The 24492-nt window shown below is 33.7% G+C and overlaps 1 protein-coding gene across 5 annotated transcripts in view; it reads left to right on the forward strand.

Moving 5' to 3' along the window:
- The window catches only part of LOC123691048 (disintegrin and metalloproteinase domain-containing protein 33), a 403256-nt gene that overhangs the window by 300547 nt on the left and 78217 nt on the right, over positions 1 to 24492 (forward strand). For all 5 annotated transcript variants that reach the window (XM_045635246.1, XM_045635247.1, XM_045635248.1 and 2 more), the window contains 2 exons: positions 14998 to 15067; positions 23473 to 23619. In XM_045635246.1, coding sequence (XP_045491202.1) covers positions 14998 to 15067; positions 23473 to 23619 — 217 coding nt within the window. The remainder of the gene's footprint in view (positions 1 to 14997; positions 15068 to 23472; positions 23620 to 24492) is intronic.

Consider the following 24492-nt stretch of genomic DNA (forward strand, 5'->3'; position numbering starts at 1 on the left):
ATATATGTAATTACAACTTGCTCTAATTAAAAGGCTTGTGTATGAGTTATTTATGAAATATTACAGGTTTAGTTTGGAACAAATTGTTTCTTTATTTGTACTTTGATACGATATTTTACCTGAAAACTAAGTCCACGGAGGCTTAAGCTGTCGAGATTCATCAGAATTAGTTCAGTTGTTTTTGTTTGAAAGATTAATACATTTAAATCCACACATTTTTACAAACTTTCACGTCTATTAATTAGAAAAATTATTTCTATTTATTTTCCAAAAAAACAGATACGTTTCTCAAATCATAGCGCTCATATTTGTTTTTCATTAGTAATTTAATTAAAATTTACGCGTACGAAACGCGTCTCGTCTGAACCGCCATTACAATAGCGAAGGGAGTCTCTAGCCTCTCGCGTGTTTCGCGTAGCATGTCTGGTAACAAGTTAATTTACTGGGACTAAGTAAACGTTTGTTTAGCGTGTTTGTTAGCGACGATTTATTATGATACGGCGCGGTTGTTTGATCGAATAAAACGCTACTAATGCGACATTGACTTTTTATTTATTATTTTACGAAGCACTACTTTACCGCCCGCGTTGTTTAAACTAATAAACTGTATACTAAAACCTTCCTCTTGAATCACTCTATCTATAAAAACATCAAAATCTGTTGCGTAATTTCAAAGGTCTAAGCAGAGAAAGTTTTTTTTTTATACTATGTAGTGATTTTCCGACGACAGAATGAATGATGAAATTTACGAATCTTTAATTTATTTAGCATTCAACGCTCAAGTATGTATCCCAGTGATAGAATTTCTTAAATCGGTACATAAGTTACTGAGATTAGCGAATTCAAACAAACAAACAGACTCTTCATATATTTTTTTATTAGTACATAAAGATAACTTACAGATTTATATGTAAATACCTACCTACCAATATTGTTCCAAAGCTCAAAAGCATCGCTTGTAACACTCTACCCTCATTATACTATGCTGTTTTTCAATAAAATTAGCTCGCGAGAAACTCGCAGGTGTTTCGCACACGCGATGTCGTGCGCTTAAATATTACACGTCGCCAATAATGTAACGCTTAAATAATTTTCTTAATATCACAACATAGAAAGCAGTTATTTTCAAACCTACCTCTAGGAAGAGGGCTTTTAGATTACTTAGTGTCAAATTTTCTTCATATTAATAAATAAATAAATATTTCAGGATAATTTTCACACACGTCTTTTAAATCTGATCCCATACTAAGCTTTCGTTTGTGTTATGGAAACCAGATATAGGCTGATAAACATACATATATAATTTATAAATTAGAGATGCACCGAATATTCGGTTCTTATCCGGTATCCCGCTTATCCGGCCCTTTTTTACTATCCGGCCGGATACCGGATGGTAATGTACTATCAGGCCGGATACCGGATAGTAAAATTGGTAGATTTTATAAATAGAATCGAAATAAAGACAGTTGTAATTGAAGCTTTTTATTATTTTTAACGAATTTTTTTTTCACTGACACGATAAAAGTGTCTCTACCAAGAACTGTGACCGCGCGAACGTTCACTACGAAACAAGTCAAAACCTACACTGCACAGGCGGCGTGCCGGTGAGCGACACGCATCTACGAAACTCAAAATGCCGTCGGCCGAATATTCGGCGGCCGGATACCGAACATTCGGCTGGTGGTCAGGCCGAACATCCGGTATCCGGTATCCGGCCAAACAACTATTCGTTGCATCTCTATTATAAATACATACTTATATAGATAATCAACGCCCAGACACAGAGCAAACATCTATGTTCATCACACAAACTTATATACGTTAAAATTAGTTTATTTTAATACATAAAAAGGTACCATTTTTTGATGATTGATACATATATAACTCTTATTTTAAAGTGAAACTTTTATTACATCGTCTCAAACTTTTTGGTCTGTGTAGCGCATGTCGCGTGTATCGCGACATGCGCTACACAAAGCAGTGTTCGGAACCGTTCGAACAGTTTCACTTTTACCGTGGTTTCATAAAACCACACAACATTTTTTTAGTAAAAGGTTCTTTTAAATGTCTGTATTTTCTGAGTACCTATAAGCGTGTCTATTTTTACATATTTACTTCCAAGAATAGAAGCAATCATCTCGAAGATATTGAATTTCTCTTTCATTCGTCGTTATTCTTATAATATCGAACAAACGAAAACATACATTAGTATGTAGTTTAAAACAACACTTACAATCTTTAAGTTTCTACAATTTTCAAAATATATTATTTTCTCTTTAATTTAAACAGAAAACATGCAAGCATTTGTCGTATTTACGTAAAACAATAGATAAAACTTGCAAATGTCTATTTCTTGTTGAATTTTTATAAAATCTGGCAGATTTTTAGCACAAAACTAAACTCTATATGAAACTGTAATATTATATTATTAAATGCTTTTTATTAAATTAATAAACCACATTATAATAATACATATTATAAAAGTATATCCAACCACATAACCTTTTACTACACCATAAATTGATCAACACGATCCGCCCAGCCGCGGGAAGTTAATAAAAAACTACGATTCGAAGTTCATCCATTATGACCAATAATATAATGGCTGATGAGCCATTCTACCCTTCCACATCGGGAACCCCGCCATCATTGTAATCAGCGAGGCATAAAACTTAATATCGCGTTCTGTGTTCATTCCACTGGCGATTTAACCATGAAACTATGATGTTTTAAAACGTATAAATGTATACTATACTAATATTATAAAGCTGAAGCGTTTATTTGTTTGAAGGCGCTAATCTGAAAAATTATTTCGGTATTACGAGTAGCCCGTTTATCGAGGAAGGCTATAAGCTATGTATCACCAACAGGAGCGGAGCAATGCGGGTGAAACCGCGGGACACAGCTAGTGCTATATAAATACTAACGTTCTTAATAAATTAAGAAAGCAAAGCTAACGAACTTTGTCGTGAAACCAGCATTGAGATTATTCTAGAATGAAACCATGGTCCCCGCCCAAAGAGTCGTGAAATAAAAAAATAAAAATAAAAAAAGAGTTTATTTTCTCACATTAATTACATTAAATAAGTACACATTTCCATTAAATATAAATAAGTGTGAGACTGGTGCCTGAACTAGGTAATAAAAATTACCTGTATTTTAGGTCACCAGGCCCCCAATTCTCACTTCGTTGGATCACATTTTAATTAACCTAATCATAATTTCTAACAAACTTACACCTAATATATCTCATCTAGTTTTTATACACAACTATAGTATACTATTAAATGCAGAAACAGTGTCACAATAAACAGTTCACAAATTTCCAAACAAATGCACACGCATATAACAGCTGCTGTGTTCCTATTTGCAGAGAACTCGAGAAATGCAGTACACTACTTTTTGTTCGCCTGTATATTGCTCGAATTTTATATGACGTACCTGCTTTGTGGCCTGTGTTACGTTTCAGCTATAATTTAGCATACTACGTTACGAATAGCACTTTGAGCTTATTCAGAATAGAATTGAAAGAAATAGAATGTTGTTCAAGGAAATTCAAGTAGAATTTCAAGAATACCTGGGTTAATAACTAGTATAAATTCGTTGGCAAACTGCGGTCTCCAATTTGATTTAACTCAGGTCCCTTTGAGCTCTATAAATTTAGAACAAACAGACAAATTTCATGGAAATCAGAAATGCAGAACTACTACTAATAGAACAGTAGAAAACATTATTGCTATCATTTCTTGGGAATAAAAAGAGATAACCATGATTCTTATCAGCCATTGTTTATTGTTTTATCACGCAAACTTATATAAATATGCAAAGAGAAATACAACTGAAATATTATGTTATTTACTTAAAATATTACTACGTAAGAACGCTTTGTTTGTCTGTCTTATTTACAAGCTCAGCTAGTTTCTCGCGGGGACGGAGCGTCCGCGTCGTCAGCTAAAAATGAAATTTAAAATTTCCAATTTTTATACGTGTCACCAAGAGCAGCCCTCCGCATAAGTTATAAGCGAAACTGTGCACGTCCAAGGGAATGTCGTCCTTAAGCCGTTGGAGAGGCAAAAAGTAATCCAGGACGAGTTTCGTTGTCAGGCAATTACGTGCGATTATCCCAAGGCGTCGGGGCTAATAAGAAAGGTTTTCCCATGACAAACGGGGTGGATTATGCTGTAGAATCGAGCGAGGTCGTTCGTAATTAGCTTGCGACATTATATTTGAGATAATAATTTCATTGGATGGTCTTAGATGAATCTGAGGAGCGTTTTCGTAAATGAAAGAAAACCTGCGCAAAAGGTGGAATAAAAGTGACTCGTATATATTTTTTTTTCTATTTGATGTTTTTTAGGACCTCACGTGATATTACTTCAAATGTTGATGATATAGATACTTTTTACCTCTCATTAATGTGGATCTTACCCGTCATGTCGCTTACCAAAATGAAACCTAATCAGTCTGGGCTTAGAGACCTAATGTAAATGTAAAAAGATTTCTAAAGTGGCCTAAAAGATATTTCAAGATTACCTTTCTACATAAATAATAAAGGGGATAAATTTAGCTTATACGTTTATTTTAATAATGTTAATAAATGGTATAACATTATAAACACACAATATAGAAGCACAGAAACCTAATCTATTAAATTTAATAATCTATATGAAGCTGATATTCACCCTCGTCGAGATATTGACATTGATATACTGACCTGAAGGAAGCGATAGATCTTGTAATATATCCAAAGACTAAAATAAGAAGAACTTCACATGAATGTTAGAGGAGAATGCTCCGGTCTCATAAATTAGAGTTCGCATAACCTTTTGCCTCGTCATGACAACCAATTGAATCTGTCAGCGTCTGGTGGTAAACGAGCCGTACGGAAGGAGGGAACTGTTTGGTTTCTTTTTTAATAATAATGCAGTAGATTATGGGATAGATATGATAAATAAATAGTAGCGTTAAACGCTATGTTTGACGTTACATTAGATATAAGCATATAAGTATATGAGTGACCCAATTTAACCATAAATATTCACTGAACTATCTTATTTTAAATATTAGGTTCAGCCGGTAGGTCGGATTGGATAAAACATACCTATATAAGCACATATCATGCATGTGTAAATCCAAAATAAAGGTATTAAATGTCTGCGTCTAATTTCATCAGGATCCAATCAGCTACACAAACTGTAAAGCGTACAAAATTTGAATTTATATTATTACTAGATTTCCGCCCGCGGCTTCGCCCGTGTTTGCAAAGGAAAACCCGCATAGTTCCCGTTCCCGTGGGATTTCCGGGATAAAAACTATCCTATGTGTTAATCCAAGTTACCCTCTATATGTGTGCTAAATTTCATTGTAATCGGTTCTGTAGTTTTTACGTGAAAGAGTAACAAACATCCATACATCCATACTTACAAACTTTCGCCTTTATAATATTATTTAATAGATTATCAAACTTTCTGTCGAACTTTTTTAATCCGTATTATAAAGATGACAGAAATCTGAAACTGAGACTGATTATTTCGTCGTTATATTAAAGTGTAACTATGGGCGCACGTTACCTACCTTGTTTAATAGTTATAGTACATAAGGCATATATAATATACAGGGTTATTTGTAAAACACCGGCAACCTCGCAGGACAAGATAGCTAACATCATATGTGACAACATTTGTTCTACGACTTTTGGCATAACGAAATAAATTATTTTTAAATGATTTTTTAAGCTTTTATTGTACTCTCCTAACGTTTGTAAGTCTGTGTGTAAGTGTTCTACTCATCATCGAAAGGACAACCGCGACGCGACGCCCCCTTTCCCCTCCCGTTCGCTTCTTGTTTACGTAATTTTTGTGATGCGCGTAGAGTTTATAATATTCAAACGGAAAATGAAATGAACATTTATTTTTGTATGAAAATAAAATCTAGCAAAATATCAAAAGTCGTAGAACAATTAATGTTGTTACTTATGATGTTAGGTATCTTGTCCTGCGAGGTTGCTGGTGTTTTACAAGTAACCCTGTATAATAAATTAATAGTTATAGCATGTTTAACATAATATCTATACTAATATTATAAAGGTTTGTAACTATGTATGTATGTATTGTTTGTCACACATAAACTATTGACCGAACGATTTTGATGAAATTTGCCACAGACAATTTTTAGACCCTGAGAAAGATGTGGCTACCTTTTATTGCGAAATGTGTACCATGGGCGAAGCCGGGGCGGACCGCTAGTAGATAGTAATTTAATATGATAATTACATCGAATATCGCCTTACTTGTGCCGCATAACCCGTTTCCCGCCGCGTCATCACAGCCGATTGAATTCTTGAACGCCACGTGATTAAATTTGCGCCCAAATCTAATCAGAGCCAAAAGCAATGCTATTTAATCGTGTTTCCAAATGTAGTTTCAGGTATTTAGTTGTATTGTTACCGGGAACGGTTTATTAGCGGGTTTGTCTTGTGTAATTTCTGGTTCGGTAATTCCAATTTATTTTGTGTAAAGTAATGGCTTAAAAAGACCTTCTTATGTAACCTCATTTTTATTTTCCATCACAAATATATCTCTTTCAGTTTTTAAATGTGGGAGGCATGCATTTAAATTTTATAGCTCGCAGCATAAATCTCCACGCATTTAAATTCTATATTGTAATAAAATATAACTCCGTCTAGATGGTATAACTTCATGTAGTTGAATTTTCATATCGTTGTATCAAATTTAATTTTAGGACGACTTTCCGTAGAAGTATGTACAACTAGATTTCCGCCCGCGTCTTCGCCCGCGTTTGCAAAGGAAAACCCGCATAGTTCCCGTTCCCGTGGGATTTCCGGGATAAAAACTATCCTATGTGTTAATCCAAGTTACCCTCTATCTGTGTGCTAAATTTCATTGTAATCGGTTTAGTAGTTTTTACGTGAAAGAGTAACAAACATCTATACATCCATACAAACTTTCGCATTTATAATATTAGCTGTAGGATGTATGTACGTGGAGAGCTCAATTGAACTCTTTCAAATTTTATAAAATTTAAAATATTTGTGATAGATACAGAAAAAAGAACAAAGAAAAATATAAAGTAACATATAATTAATAGTTATAGTATGTATATCATTAATCATAACAGATAGTAATTTAGTAAATAGTAATCTATAATAATATTATAAAGCTGAAGAGTTTGTTTGATTGTTTGTTTGAACGCGCTAATCTCGAGAACTACTTGTCCGATTTTAAAAATTCTTTCGGTGTTAGATAGCCCATTTATTGAGGAAGGCTATAGGCTTATCATCACGCTAAGTCCAACAGGAGCGGAGCAATGCGGGTGAAACCGCGGAGAACAGCTAGCTTATTTATAAATTTATGTATATAAGTAACAGATAATAATTAGTGTGAAACGAAGTGTAAAGATTTATTTAATGAAAACAATAAAGATACAGTTGCAACAAACAGAGAACATGGAAAGGATATTAAAACGGAACAAATTACAATAAAAGCAGTGAAATCCGATGCAAATTTTTTTCGCTAACGTCTAGAAGAAATTTTTAATTAAATGGCAGATTATATCAGAGATGGCGACGAGAAAATGCACCAATTCAGTTTAGCTGAAGTAATAAGAAATTAACTGGAATCGCCTTTGTAAAGCAAATTGTTTCAATGCTTTAAGCACCTTAAACGTAGCGCGCGCAAAAACTTAAAGGATAAGAAATATAAGATGAGGTATCGCATTAAAAGCTTTTGTCGAGATGGAGATCTTAATTGGAATTATGTAAATTATCATACTTTGTCCTGAAAATATTTTACTTCATACAATATTTATGAAATGAAGTCAGTCGTGTGATAAATACGACGGGAATGAAGATAAAACATATTAGTTACCTAACAAAAATTAAGGTTTCATATTCTACTTAGTTAAATTTTTTAGGCTTGATCAAATTTGCAAATGAACACTCAAACACCAATTAAAACACTTATTCCCTTGACGAAAAGTCCCTAAGAAGCAATTATATTTTTTATAGATGTGATAAAATTCGGATATTTGTAATTTGGATTGATTTATTAATAACTAGCTTACCGCCCGCGGCTTCGCCCGCTTTGTCTAAAACCAAATAAATTATATACTAAAACCTTCCTCTTGAATCACTCTATATATTAAAAAAACCGCATCATAATCCGTTGCGTAGATTTAAAGATTTAAGCATCAAAGGGACATAGGGACAGAGAAAGCGACTTTGCTTTATACTATGTAGTGATGTATCTATGAGTTAGTTCTACAAATAGACAAAAAATTGAAAAGCTCTTTCAAGCTTTTTAAAGTATCAAATGAATAATGTCCTTACTATTTCGAATACCAGTAACAATGTCCGAAACTATGGCTATCATAATCAATGCTTCGATATCCAATGTTATATCCTAGACCAGAGGTTAAACGTCACGCCTCGGCGACCACCGCAAACCAAGCTATGACGTCACTGTACATCAACGCTATGGATGTTTGCTTAGCATCCAGCATCCCGATTGTAAATTCACGGACGATATCGTACGTGTAAAAGCAATATTGAAGTGTTGGGAATTGTGTTGTGAAGCTGGTTCGGGGCACGCGTCTTAGATGGAATAGTCAATAGTGGATTGTAGACCTTATAACAATGTAAATTTATAAACATTATAATTTTTTTTTTCACGAGGCGGCATTCGAACACCCATCCTTTCACGCCAATCCACGCCAATCCAATATAACGATGGTTAATTAGTAATAACAGATGGCAGATATCTCTAAATTTTCCTTTTAGTGATGTGCGATGGAAATACATGATGTTTTGAATATTTTCTCTTATAATATTATGAGACGGGAGCTTTGACGATTTCTTGGAATATCTTCTCAATATTATCGACTCATTTCTAGGTACTAATAACATTTAGATATGTACCTATACTGAGAAATTTAAGCTAATTAAATTGTTTAAACTCTAATCAGTATTATATTCCATTGATCTAATTTCTATAAATTGACTCTTGTTACCTAGAAACTATAAATTCTTAGATAACAGGACTTCTGTTTCGTTTGCATAATTCTCTTTAAATACGTTAATTCATATTTTAATCTCTTAAGAACGACTGTATAAACCAGGTAAACACAAATGTCCTCACAGACGCTGCCGTTTCAATAGAAATAATGACATCTTCAATCGAAGCTTCTAGTACACAGTGAGTACACATATAGGTACATACAGCACAAGCTTGTCAGCTTACGCTCGAATGCGTGCTACAGCCGTTGACGACCTGCCACTACATACATTACTAACGGATGTAATAGCTTGGCCAAATGCTCTGCGTCCATTTGGTATAGAGAATTCAATAATACTTGGAGTATTTGAGTTGCCACTTGCAATTAGATGTAGACATTGTCTTGGAAGGGCTTGTAGTGAACAGATTAGGTAATTCGGAACTTGTACACGGAAATGTACACTACAGATAGTTAATAATGTGCAATTGTGTTCAAAATGGCGGATGCAAGATAAGATGATTTGAACTTGGAGACAAGTTTCAAGTTTTTATAATTTTACTTTTAAAATCGAAATCTAAATTTCGATCGGAAGTAAGCTTTGATAGGTAGAGTAGGTATGAGTAGGTATTAAGAAATACTTGAAATGTTATTAGATCCAGCTTACATTAATAATTGAATGTTTATTTTCTATAAATTTGACTGCTTTTTTAAAACGAAAGGATTCTGTGAAAAGTTCATTCAATTCAACCATGACTTATAAGATGTTAGATGGGAACAGTTAAACCTTTCGTTCATTCACATAGAAGAACTTGAAGATATGTTTGTGTTCATCATTCAATGCGTTTTCCGTTTCCGGTTGGAGAAACATACCTACATTTTAATAAGCGGAATAAAATATAACAATACTGAAAAAAAAACTCAAAATACGTTCAAAAATGACACATACGAGAGTAGGGACTGGCAATTATAATGTAGCTCGTTAATATAAAAAATATATATTTTTGAAATCGCTCTACTACTTTTCAAGTTAAATCGCTACAAATAAGAATCACTTCCTTTTTTTGATATAGGTATAGATAAAAATTTTAATCACAGTCCTGTACAACTCTCCTTTGATCTCTGCCTCAATCCGTTAAAAATCTAATCGCAGTCATACACAAATCTCTTTTAATTTATCCTACACTTTTCCGTATACAGCAAAAAATTAGCAAACTATACAAAATAATAGGTACAATAGAGAATCAAAAACGCGTGTTAACAAGAAGTTTAGACACGGACCCGTGGACGGTGTTTACCCGCCTTTCGTTCATTCGCTCGGAAGAACTTAAGAGCTGTTTGCGAGAGCCAGCTTCGTGTTTGATTTGACGCGTCTAGTGAACTGTGAACTGTAATCTTATTTGCGACGAAATCATTCTGTTTATACGTACACGGATTGAAAATGTTTTTGTTACCTGTACTATGTTCTAAAGGTATTTTCAGTATGGAAAAATTACTATATAGGTCAACTAGTGCTATCACTTTCGCACACCAGAAACAATACTGCTATAAAAATAACTGCGTTAACAACAACTGACTTCAAAAACGGAAAAGTAAGAAATAAAAAAGATTTGATATTATTATAATTTCTACATATTATTTATATGTGCTATTTACTAAAAAGGGTTTGATGTCGGTGCATGGGCTTAATACTAAGTGCTTAGTGTTTGGCACTGACTTCAAACCTATATAGACATAGCATATAGACAAGCTGTGCTCTGCGGTTTTACCCGCAGTGCTCCGCTCCTGTTGGACTTAGCGAGATGGCCTATTATAGCCTTCTTCGATAAATGGGCTATCTTACATCGAAATAATTTTTAAAATAGGACCAGTAGTTCCCGAGATTAGTGCGTTCAAACAAACAATCTCGCTTTATGATATTAGTAAAGATATTATACGATATAGTCTTTATGTACGTTGCAGAAAACAGCTTTGATTTCCAACGAAAGAGGCATAAACAACTGATCAAGCTAGTTTTAGGTTATCCTGTTCAATCATTAACTAATTAAAAGTTACACGAGCATATAATACGACGAATTAGTATTATTATCCTATCCAACTGTATTTTTAGAAAGCTCACTGACGCAGCACTTTTTACACTCTCACAAGCCGAAGTCTTTAAATCTGCGAATGAAGCCCAAAAGCAATTGGCGCATTTCCCTGCTTATCTCGGACCCTGACCTGATTCTTGGCGAAATTATTCGAAAGTTAAAACGTAATAAAATTCACGAGCAAACTTTCCGTCAATTAACTAGTTTTATTGTGCGCCTGTTCTTCTTTAAATAGCCCAAGTTTTTATAATTGACATGAAAAATTACTGTCGAAATGTGGAGCGCTTAATGTTTATTGTGCCAACTTTATCTCTTCATCACGGAGCCTATTAAAGTTGTATAAATTTGTCGCATACAATAAAAGGGAGGGTTTATTCCAGTTTCTTTCAATGTGAAGTTAGTTATATGAATATTGACGTGGGTCAATCTGCCGAACCGCGGTCCCCATCCAACAAGCGTGATAGATTATGCTAAGATGAAGAACTTTAAAGCTGTTGTGAGAAAAATAAAAGTACAGAAAAGTTGCGTAGTATTTATAATTATAGGTAGAGATGCAATTAATATAAAATCATCAATGAATTAAAACGAATTGTAATTCCTTACAATTGAAATATTACGAGACACATAGCACGCTTCAATCAATAACCTTAACCTTATTTCGATGAAAGTTCGTCGTGATTTAATAAATAATAAAGATACCGTTAATGAAATCCGAATAGAAATCATCCACAGATGAACGGAAAGTTTGACTGTCTTAGTTAATTAATTGCTTCAGCTAGCTGTAATCTTGTTAACTTGTATAAGCATACCTACGAAATGGAAATGATACCGCATTTCTAAGACTTAAATGTATTGATAACATGTAGAAAATTATAACCAATCAAATTCATAGATTTAAATATTTTTATAAGGTGAATATCACATGTTACTAAAAATACTAGAATAATGTTGTAATAATGACTGCTTCGTAGTCAGTGCAAGCATTGTTGATTAGGTAGACATTAAGATATCCCAGGTTTGTCTCGAACTAAACCAAACATTGTACTGCATCAATTCGTTTAATAATTGTCTACTTAATAATAGAAAACATTATTTATTTAACTACTTATTATAAACACAATTAAATCAGCAAATTAAAAACCTGTTCCTCGAAATACCTACTTATATGCAATAACTAAAACAATAGAAACTCGTAGGTACGTGACGAATCACTACATAGTATAAAACAAAATCGCTTTCTCTGTCCCTATGTCCCTTTGTATGCTTAAATCTTTAAAACTACGTAACGGATTTTGATGCGTTTTTTTTTTAATAGATAGAGTGATTCAAGAGGAAGGTTTTAGTATATAATTTATTAGGTTTTAGACAAAGCGGGCGAAGCCGCGGGCGGTAATCTAGATAATTTATATGCAATAACTAAAACAATAGAAACTCGTACGTGACGAATTTTCATATAAGTCCCTCTTAACATCTAATACTTGTTTTGTTCTTGTTTGAGTACACGTATAATAAAGTCATTTAGCATGTGATTATGGTGAGATTTACATTAATTATGCTCCTTTGAATTTAAATAAGTACGTAAAAGTAATTAAGGAAAGGAGAAATTAAGAACGAGTTTTTTACGGAATTCAAATGCGATGAATTAAGCGTTGATAACTTATTTGGTGCGTTGTTTAGTTGGTTGCGAGTAGCTTTTTTCATGTGTTTAAATGAAGTCTTCTGAAATTTATATCAAATACTAGATTTCCGCCCGCGGCTTCGCCCGCGATTTAAAAGGAAAACCGAACCCGCATAGTTCCCGTTCCCGTGGGATTTCCGGGATAAAACCCATTCTATGTGTTAATCCAAGTTAACCTCTATATGTGTGCTAAATTTCATTGTTATCGGTTCAGTAGTATTTTCGTGAAAGAGTAACAAACACACACACACACACACACACACACATCCTCACAAACATTCGCATTTATAATATTAGTAGGATTATAGGAACTAGTAGGCATACGTTATATTTTCCACATGATTTGGTTGGTTATAAATTGGCTATAAATAAAATACTGCACTCTAATATGCTTTCTTTCAAAAAATTAAATACAAAAACATAATCATTTACTATTTTAATATAATAATTAATAACGTAAAAGTAAAAACTAAATTGACTACGCTAGACTAAAGCAAAATTCTCAAATCAAAGTTAAGTCCCAACTCCCAAGTATTCTATATTACGAAAGAAGGAAAGAATATTTCCTCGAATTTTTAATACTTTTAGATAAGCATTAAACGATGACGCTCAAAATTATTGCGAACAAGATATCTTCGATATAACGTGGATATCCCGCCCTAACCTAGCCCGGGGCAGAACGGAGAATGCAAAATATGTCCTTTTATTTTTTGTCGCAATTTAAAGGATCTAGCGGTATTCGATTTTTATTTCTTATCGTTTTCAGAACATATTTGTTATCGTTCAATATTATTAAATACTTATATTTCATGATTACAAAATTGTAATTTTTACATCAGGCGCACGAAACGCGGCAAATTTTTTTTCTTAAGAAATAATAGACTTTCTATCGGGTATAAAATGCGATACATAATATTATGTTTATTATTGTAGTGTGGTTTATTATTTATTATTATTATTTACTAGCTGCTCCGCGCGGTTTCACCCCCGTGGCTCCACTCCTGTTGCCCGTAGCGTGATGAAATATAGCCTATAACCTTCCTCGATAAATGGGCTATCTAATACCGAAAGAATTTTTCAAATCGGACCAGTAGTTCCCGAGATTAGTGCGTTCAAACAAACAAACAAACAAACAAACAATCAAACAAACAAACTCTTCAGCTTTATAATATTAGTATAGATTTATGTTTCGAAGAGTTATTTTTAAGATTTATGAATATGTAGAGCTATTCTTAGGTAATTACTCATTACCTCTTTGAAAAGGAAGTGAAGACTGAATGTATTAGGTACTAGATTTAAAAGATTAATCAAGTATCAAAATACTCAACGTTACTACTGTAACTTTATCTCCGAATCGCTTAAATTTCACATCTTGACACACAAAGATGTACCAAAAAAATAAATTTATTGGTGGAATTTGTTTACGGCGAAATTCCGTGGAGATAACCGAGGGTTTCCTATGATCGGCATGCTAATTTCCCTCCGAAATGTATGCCTCTTATTCTAATGTTTTATTGACAGAGTTTTCGTGAAATGTTGGATTTTACGATTTTGGAGATATCATATGTTATGTTTTATTTAGAGGTGTATTATGAATATTTATGAAGGAGTGGTATAACTCTGTGGTAGGTATAACTAACACTTAAGGGAACGAAGAAGTGAAATTATGATTTTGAATGATTTGTATTATTTTCTTGCATGATATTTCACAGATTTGTTCGGTCTGTATAACCTCTATATTATATTTGATAACGCCAGATTCTAGGCACATCACTAGATCTCTAATAATATAAAAATAAGCTTTTGAAACTCTGTTTTTTTTATATATAATATGGTATCTATACTAATGTTATAGATTTGAAGAGTTTGTTTGTTTGTTTGAACGAGCTAATCTTGGGAACTACTGGTCCGATTTGAAAAATTGTTTTGGTATTAGATAGCCCATTTATCGAGGAGGCTATCATTCATATGGCTATCATCACGCTAAGACCAACAGGAGCGGAGCAATGCGGGTGAAACCGCGGGGAACAGCTAGTGTATAATAAAATGTTTAAATACATCCAGAGGTCTAGGTTCCATATTTCAAGCGACCCTTGTAAGTCAGTGATAAATAGGCTTTACGCGGTAAATGATTTACATATTGTAGTAAAGAAGACCCTGATTTAGTTATAATATTTGTTACTGAAAGTGGCATATAAAGAATATTTCTTTTGTTCACAGGCAACTGCTTGCACCGAATCTACGGCAAACTATCTATCTTCCAAATGGTGCTGAAAGTGAAATCAGAACGGTGAGTCAAAAAAAATGAAAAAATTTTTTTTTTTCAGAACCTTTCTTAATACTCAATTTAATGAATTATTATATTATAAGAAATTATATATTTACTTCTTGTAATTTAGTGAGTACCTACTTTTAATACACTTCAACAAGAAAATTAAAAATTACAAACAAACATTATATTGTATCTATTAATTATGTAGAATAATTAGAAAATATAGTATCCAATTTAAGCTATATGGTAATCCTAACAGTGTAATTGACAACAAGAAGTAAACAAGTAACAGAAACATCATTATTAACTTAATTTTTTTCTTTGTTTCTTTTTCTTTATTAACGGATTGTAAGTTTCATTTATAATGTATCATCAAAGCAATTAACTCAATCTCAAACTTTTATTTGTCATGATTAAAATATTCAGGAAAACGTGTAAACAAATAATGTATGCTAGATAATATGGTCCATAAAAAGCAATATCATGCACAATATTACAAAGGCACACTTAGCTAAACACACCGTCAACACTGGTGCTAAATAACAGACGATAACTCGCTCGAAGCCGGCTTCAACTGCAATTTGTCTTAACTTTAACTACCTCGCAATCGATAAACTAACTAGACATTAATCTTAAAGTACTGTTAAGTCGCTGATTTACGCTCTGAATAATATATTTGTGCATGTGTTAATCGTATTAGTAACGTGTGACGTCATTATTTGATATTTTGATACTGATTGTATTTTCATGAAGGATTTCAGAACTACTACAGTGAAGTTTAAACGCAGGATTATTCGCGCAATTATACGCAGAATTCCTAGTATTTTTTTAATGAAATCGAACTGATCCAAATGCTTAATTAAATTGAGATTTGGAGAGTCATTATAATTTCTTCAATTAGTTTTCTAATGAGAGCTATAGATAGAGCTTTAAGTGATGCTCTCGTTTTAAATAAATCAAGTACTGTCATAAGCTTCTTTTAATAAGGACTCAGAGGGAATCATTTTACCAAAGACTAAAAAGTTAAAATGTCAGCCAACCCGCTAACACTTTTGGCAACGATGAGCCCTACGAAACAAAACTCGATCCTTCAAGACGCACGAACTAATCAGAACAATCGACTCCCAAGTTAAACATTGTCAATTCAAAGAAAACCGATTCAATATAATTTGACAGAAAACCGATTAAATATAATTTGACAGTTGTGATAAACAAGCCGGGAGGATTCGAAGCAGAAGTCTATTTAATTGAAAACTTCGAGCAATTATAACTTTCCACTGAACGGTCGGGCAGATCCATCTATTATTTTATACGCGACTAGCTGTGCCGCGCGGTTTTACCCGCATTGCTCCGCTCCTGTTGGTCTTAGCGTAATGATATATAGCCTATAGCCTTCCTCGATAAATAGGCTATCTAACACCGAAACAATTTTTCAATTCGGACCAGTAGTTTTTGAGATTAACGCGTTCAAACAAACAAACAAACTCTTCAGCTTTATAATATTAGTATAGATAATGTAATAAGCTGGGCTTAAAGAGTGAAGTTGGAATTATTTTTGCGTTGTAACAAACGAATTAGATGACTTTACGTTTTGAACTCTTGGCAACCTTAAAGGGAATAAAATGAGGAGAAATATTGGAGAAAATCAGACAGTCGTAAAATATTTCTGCTCTTGCAGTTATTTTAGGAATGTCTAGCTATGTGGGAAGATAAAAGGCTTTATGATAATATTCTATATTTATTCGAGTGATTTTTTCTTTCAACTTAAATATTCGAAGTTAAATATAGAAACAAATAAGAAACACGGGATATGCGAAAGCTATAAAAAGTTAACAATAGTAGGTATTTTTATAAGCAAACATGGATAATGCAGAAAATTGCAGACTGATGAAAGCAATTCACAAATATTTAAACATCTTATTCCACACATCACAAAACTAAATTAGGCAAAAACAAATCTTAAAAGTTCAAAACTAAAATAAAATATATAAAGGTACATCCGAATTTATTGTTGATAAATAATGTTAATTGGAGTGAAAACCAATTGGAAAGTTATCGGATTTCGAGAATTCATTCGACGATAAACGGCCCGAGTCAGCCGTCTCATCAGACAGACAGCGTTATCTAACTCAATTAAAATCTGAAACATTCGGACTTTCGGTGAATGATTCTGAGCGATCCATTTTAATATGTGCGCTGTATCAAGTTCTGGATTCAGATATTGGTCGGTCCAATTAGCGATATGAAGTATTGTTTGTGGATTGCAGTTCCGTGTAAGATTGACATTGGTTATAGTTTTGTGGTTTCTATATCAAACCAGTACTAATCAACAGTCTGCCTACGGATTTGCTCACGCACACCATGTACGTGATTTATTTAAGTTACCTGAAGTTCGTTCTGTGTGCCTAGTGCGAGTTTACATCGAGTACGAAACGTTACTATCGCGTTTGCGTCACAGCCGAATTAATTATTTAACTATTTTTAATATTTTATTGATATTTATAATACCTACCTTTTTCATAAAACTTGATGTTTTTCTAGTAGCATTCGTATGGTACTAGAAAAACATCAAGGTTCATATATTAGTATTTTAGTAGCAAAGCTAGTAGTTTCTATACCAAATTCATTTCAAACGAGACAAGCAATAATACAGATAGGCAGAGTTATTATTACATTTTTAATATAGGCTGCAATGAATAACACTATAAGTCGAGCCAATTTAATAGGCAACATTTGAAGTCTATCAATTTTATATTCGAAGAGAGGTAACCTGCTTAAAAACATCGATTACAGTGAATTAATCGATACGGACTTGAAACATTTGTCAATCGAACTTGAAACTCATTTATTAATTAATGATGATTTTTATTCACAAGTAATCAATGTATTCGATTCTAGATGTCAGATTTCGATTTTTAGAGTAACGTCTCTGGTATTTAAAAAGAAAAAAAGTTTATTGACACAAAATTGTAGCGACGTCAGTTCTTTAATTCAGAAATTGTTTATTATGTTTAGAATGGTTTATCTGTAAAAAGAAATCTTAAAATTACTTGTATCGGACATTATTATAATAAATATGTAATCGTAATTGAAAAAAGTTAAGCAAATGTGCAGTTCTAACAAAACGAAATATCATGTTATTCTATGTCGTCGTTACTAGGTTACGTTGTTGAATTTTGTTGAACTGTCAAATGTTGCCTATTAAAATGGCTCTACTATACTTCTTTTTACTGTGATACTATGGTGATAAGAGTGACATTGTCATGTTTTGGTATATGGATTAATGTATATCTGAAGATATGGATTAAAAAATATCTGAATTTCAAAGTACATATTATCTCGTCCTAAGTACTCAAGACGGCGATCCCGGTGTGCTTGTACGGTCAGACGTATTTCACACCAATTGCCAATTTCTTTAAGTATCTCTCTAAAATCTACATCAGTATTTCCCGGAGAGCTATCAGTACTAAAACATTCTTAGTCTAGTTGTAAATAACAAAATTTTATGTGAAAACATTTGTACCATAATACGATTGACTGAAATGGTTTGATCATCCTGTGGCCCACGGTTTCACCCGCATTTCTCCGCTCCTGTTGGTCTTAGCGTGATGATATATAGCCTATAGCCTACCTCGATAAATGGGCTATCTAACACCGAAATAATTTTTCGGTCGGTCAATGAAATCGGACCAATAATAATTCCTGATATTAGCGCGTTCAAACAAACAAACAAACAAACTCTTCAGCTTTATAATATTAAGTACAAATATGCAAATTATAAATCAGTGAAAACGAATAGGTACTAACCTGTTCTATATCCACATTAGACTCTAAACTAAAGTAACCAAATAAACTATAATATGTATAATATTTCCGACCTCCCGTGAAGTCAATTCAAAACTATGAAACAGATGCTCAATATAAAGACATTGTATAAAACTATGCAAAGTCGTTGTCCCGTCATAAACGTTTGCTGCTTTAAGGAAATCATTTGGAAGTAACGCTCGCACGCAATTTTCTTGACCTCCCGGGTCAGTATCAACAATGTCTTCGGCTGAACGCGTTACAACGACTATTTTAGGGCTCGGGCTTTGAACGTACTGTTTTCTTTTATATTTGTTACACAAGGGCTTGTGTGAACCTACTGTTTGCCTTTAGTTTAATGTTTGGTACACAAAACGTGAAAAATAAATGCGGTTCAGAAATAAGTCAGTGCTAAGCTATTGCATATCTTCTATCGCGGGCCTTGAGCGCGGGGACCGAATCCATAAATTCCGTAACGAAAAACCTCACGCTCCGCACTCCGACGGGCACGGAGGTGTGGCTTAAAGGCATGCTATGCAATAGCTTTACCGCGGCAGTCCCCGAGTGCCACACGTCTTTTTTTATTTGATATGGAACCTTGACAAGAACATTAATTGTAGAGTACTTAATAGTATTTTTAGTATGGAGTTGTTATAAAAATAAATCTTAAACATTTATAGACATAACACACTCATTACTCGTAGCATTAACAACACTGTATTGGCATTAATGAAAATATATTACTAAGACATTGCCTAGACACATCCATGTTAAGGAAAGTCTTTCCCAATAAAATATTTTCTTTATGATAATATTTTAGTGTGTAGGTTTTAAATACTTATATTAACATTAAGTTCATAGTAACAAATCGGTAAAAAAAAGAATGTTGGAAAGAGCGTTTATATGAGTAAAAATAAATTAATAATATTGTAAAGAGCATACAGAAAATTCCTATAATTATTACAATTTGAACAATAACTAGCAAGCAAGAAAGCCCGAACAATTTCCCCCTATTCTTATGACCACCTGTAACTGCATTCAACCGCTACAAATACAATCTAGAAACTAAGTTCAAACGAGAACCACGCGCAAACTACCAATAGATTGATGCTGCGAATTTTTCTCGGCACACGTCGCGAGGCTAAATTAAACAAGGTGACAAGAAAATTGAAACCAATCTAAACTTCCTCCAATCCAATTTGAATTTCCTTGCCCCCCTCCCCCGCTCCACCTCTCACCCCCTCGTATCTTTGGAAGCTCCCTATCAATTTGGCGCGACCACCATGCATCGATTCGTAAGAAATTTCTAGATGGTTTTAGGTTGGGAACTATGTAATAAGGTAGTAAAATGTAATTAAATAGTATCGGTGTTTTAAATATATCGTCTTCAAAACATAACTTTAAACTATTACATGTGATTGAGTTCACTGAAATTTAATTTTAACGTGATAGTAGATGGTCTTCAATTGTTGGATGAATCAGCTAAGAATACTCCACACTTCCTATACATATTAGACGTTAATTGTTATTGTTTATTGTTCAGTAGGTACTTGTCGTGTAAAAACTGCTGTGCTGTAAACGATGACATAGTCTTACCACTTACCAACTAAAAATCAGATTCTTGAAAATTATGAAAACGTTGTTGAAAATATTGTTTATCATTTACGATTCTATCGTGTATTAAGTACCTTCTCGAAATATAATTCAGCTTCTATGGAGAAATTGTAATTCTTTTTATTTCAGGAACGTGCTGGTTTCATGTAAAAACTTTAATTGTTTGAATATAAGCAAATAAAAAGTCACATATAAGACATACATTTGCGTACTAACCTACATTTGCGTCAACTAACAGCTGAGCAAAGAGCCTTCAAATAAAACATCCCCAAAATAATCTATCGATATCCGAAACCCGTGATAAATTTCAAAAAAATGTACCCGCACCAAAAAATATATGGTTGATTAAAATTTTTTTATCATCTTAATTCCACGTCGCAATTTCGCTAAAAGAAATGTCCAACGTTGCCTCTTATAATTAAATTTTCGTGAGAAATAGTAGGGGAGGCGACTGCGGAAAGATTCATGCGTAAAAATCGGCCTCCAAACCGCGCCCTTCATTTAAAGACGGGATTAATAGATGTCAAATGCAATAACATTATCGCGCGAGGGAGATTCCACCTTGTAATAAATTGCGTTAGGGTTTTCGTTGCGAGCTCTCGTGTTATATAAGTGTGAGGAGAATAATGAATCTTATATGTATTTAAGGCTGAAAGCATTTAATTGTAAAGGCTTTGCCGGGGCTGTTGAATGATGATTGTGAACGGGTTGGCTACTCTATGTATTCTAAGCGCCTTTCAAATACGTTGAATTATACGTAGGTATGTTGAAAATTTTATATCAATGTTTAGGACTGGTGTTTTCTTTAATTTTAATTAGAATGATGATTGACGTATGTACCTAATCGGCCCGAATGTACACAATACCTACTGGGCAGATTTCAAATTTTTTTTCACCAACAGAAAGCTGCGCTATTATTATAAAGGTTTTATTTATTAAAAAATTAGTGATAAAGGTTTTTTTTATTTGGCGGCTAGTAATTCGAGTCCATTCCATATTTTGTGCTAATACAGATTATGACCACTCCATAGATTTATGTGTTCTTGGATTTATCAGTCTATCAACTCCCGTGAATGGCTGCAAATTACCAGACCGATGGACTGACAAGCTTAATTGATTATTATCAATCATATTGATATAGGTAAATGCTAGCAGCAATTAAACCATGATAGGCATTGATCATTTCATTATCATATACCTACGTTATATCTATGTGCGTTATATACCTACATACTACATACCTTCAGAGCGTATAAATATGATGACAATTTTATAGTAATGGATTGATTAATGTTGTCAATCTTCGTTGCGTATCGTCCTTGTAGAAAAATGCGGACCATTTTTAGACTGATCGTGCGGGGTGAGGTAAGTGTTTAATTTTGGCGGGAGGCGGAGAGTGTCCGTTCTGTAGCGTTAGCTACTATTTTGTATTATGTGGTAAAGGCCTAAAGTATGCCATTTACTGTTATGACAATTCTTTTTATCATAGACTCGCAGTAAACACACAACAAATAACTGTTCTCTAGCATATCTATGTTGTTGTTGTGTGTGTTCGTTCACGATGAAGTATTATTTAACTGTCTATCTCATGTCTATATATCTATCTACCTACATACTTATATTCTCCGCAGCTAAACAATAAACTTGAACACAATAAAAAATAACTCAACCAAAATTGTACTCGAATAACTAAAGCAGGCCGAGCACAACTCGCTCCGAACATCACTACACAACGGAGAAAAAAAACACAAATGTCAAAATGGTATTACGAGCACAATATTCGCATCCTTTTGAGCGGCGAATGAATGGGACTTTTCGATTTAGAAGCTCATTCGGTCCCGTTCCTTTGGCTCGCGAGTGAAAAGAAACAACGTAATTGCAACCGCGGCTTTCTGTCGGGCCATGAAGTGGGAGATAAATCATAGGAGTCATTTAAGTGACACTTGGAAGTAGACAGTAGCTAATGACGGTGGCATTGATTCTCGCAATATGTCGAAAAGCGTACATCTATTGGCTGTAAATTTGTTTTAGTTAAGAAGCGCTAAAATATCTTTGAGTAAGAAAATTATTAACGCAAACGTGTAATTTGTTGAGGATCGATAGATCAAACAACAAAAACATTTCTCTGTCGGCCGGTTGATATTGCTAAAATTTGTATAATTTGTGGTTATGGTAATATAAATAAGACACAAATAGGACAGTAGGTGTACCATAATATTAAATCATAATATCGAACGTTCTCTATACTATCATATATGGAATCGTTTGGAAAAGCCAATAAGTTTTTAAATATAGTTATGAAATACCCATACACATACGAAACACACACAAAAAATACTTAATAAATGAATAATTAATTAATAGCATCTCGCACGTTTCGTGGCCACACGGAGCCTCCGTACAGCGACTGTTGAATGACAAATTAGGATATCTTGCGAGGCAAGAAATTATTTCCCTGGATTCTTTATTCAATGTCTAAATGTGGTGCGATTAGAATAACAAACATCCCTCCTTTGGCATGTTTATTTTATTCAAAGGGATAAAATCATTAATGTATTCGTTATTTAAATTTTTATTTACATGTGAATTAAAATTACGTTTAATATACTTACGGCCCGGTATTATACTCGCTCGCTTTACACCGACGGATAAAATCAGATGTATATCTTTCATCCATATTATAACAGTAGTTTGTCTTACCAATTTCTGCTCTTTGGAAGCGATATTATAAATCACTAGCTAGTACTAGTAGAAGTAATTGAATGAACAAATTTTGAGAATGAGTTAAATGCTAAAAGAAAAAAAAATATTTAATCATAATTATCTGCCTTTACAGGTTTTTTGTAAAAACTTAATAAAATAACTTACTAATTAGATAGCTAGCAATAAGAACATACTTTCTCATCTATCTTGTATTCTTTCATACAAGCATAACATCTTTACAAACCAGCTACTAACCCTCAATTGTCTACTAGCTTTTTCATGCAAAACTCAAATGTATCCAGGAGATCGAGCACTGCTACTACCACGGCACGGTGAAGGACTACCCGGGCGCGTCCGCCGCGTTCCACACGTGCAACGGCGTGTCCGGGGTTATCCACATCGGGAACGAGACCTTCGTGATACACCCCTTCTACGGCGGCGATCTCTCGGTCAGTGGCTTGTTTTTTTATTGGTGGAGGTGTTGTGGAAAATTGTATAAAGAACTTTTTTTGATGTGTCGACTTTTCTCAACATCGGTCAATGGTATGTTTTTTGTAGATAGATGTGTAAGAAAAAACTGTTCAAACATCGTCTACGATGAAAACAAATTACTCTACAGTCTACACACTGCAAATATTTGGCGGACACATTTATTTCTTATTAAATATATAGGTTCAGGATTATAAGACGAAAATACCTATACAGGGTGTCCCACTGTTGGTAAACTAAGCTCAAAGGAGGTTATAGTTTTGCATACGCTGAGTACGTAAAAATACTTATAAAATTCCAGACGCAGTTCTTTTTTCCAATTTATGAATTCTTAAAACTCTATGTGTACCCATAACAAGCAACCAACCCAGATTTGCTAGCAGCACGTGAGCTATCGTTTAAGATTATGTTTTCATACACAAAATTCTCACATTAGAGAAGCGGTATATGCCGGCTGCGCGAAGCTAGAGAAGAAAACACAAAAATTTTTTGACGTAATTTTATTGTTTAAGTTTTTTTTAAGTAATCAGTGTACGCTAAAGTACAAGTCACTTCGCGCTTAGTATACCGATATTGGGACACCCTGTATATAAAAGAAGAATGTAGACTGTAGAGTCTTGCTCACTACTTCATACTAATATTATTGGTTGCTATTGAAAATGTGCGGTAAGTAAGTACTGCATTTACTATTATTATACATTTTAACCGAGTAAAAAGTGCGTGTATCTTATTAAAAGCCATGTTGCAGTTCAGCGGGAATTCTAAACAAAACAGCAAACGTCCGCAATTCCGTAGATTCGACCGCGACACGTTTCATTATTGCTAATTAATTA

The sequence above is a fragment of the Colias croceus genome, chromosome 4, assembly GCF_905220415.1.
Source record: "Colias croceus chromosome 4, ilColCroc2.1".
Taxonomy (NCBI): Eukaryota; Metazoa; Arthropoda; class Insecta; order Lepidoptera; family Pieridae; genus Colias; species Colias croceus.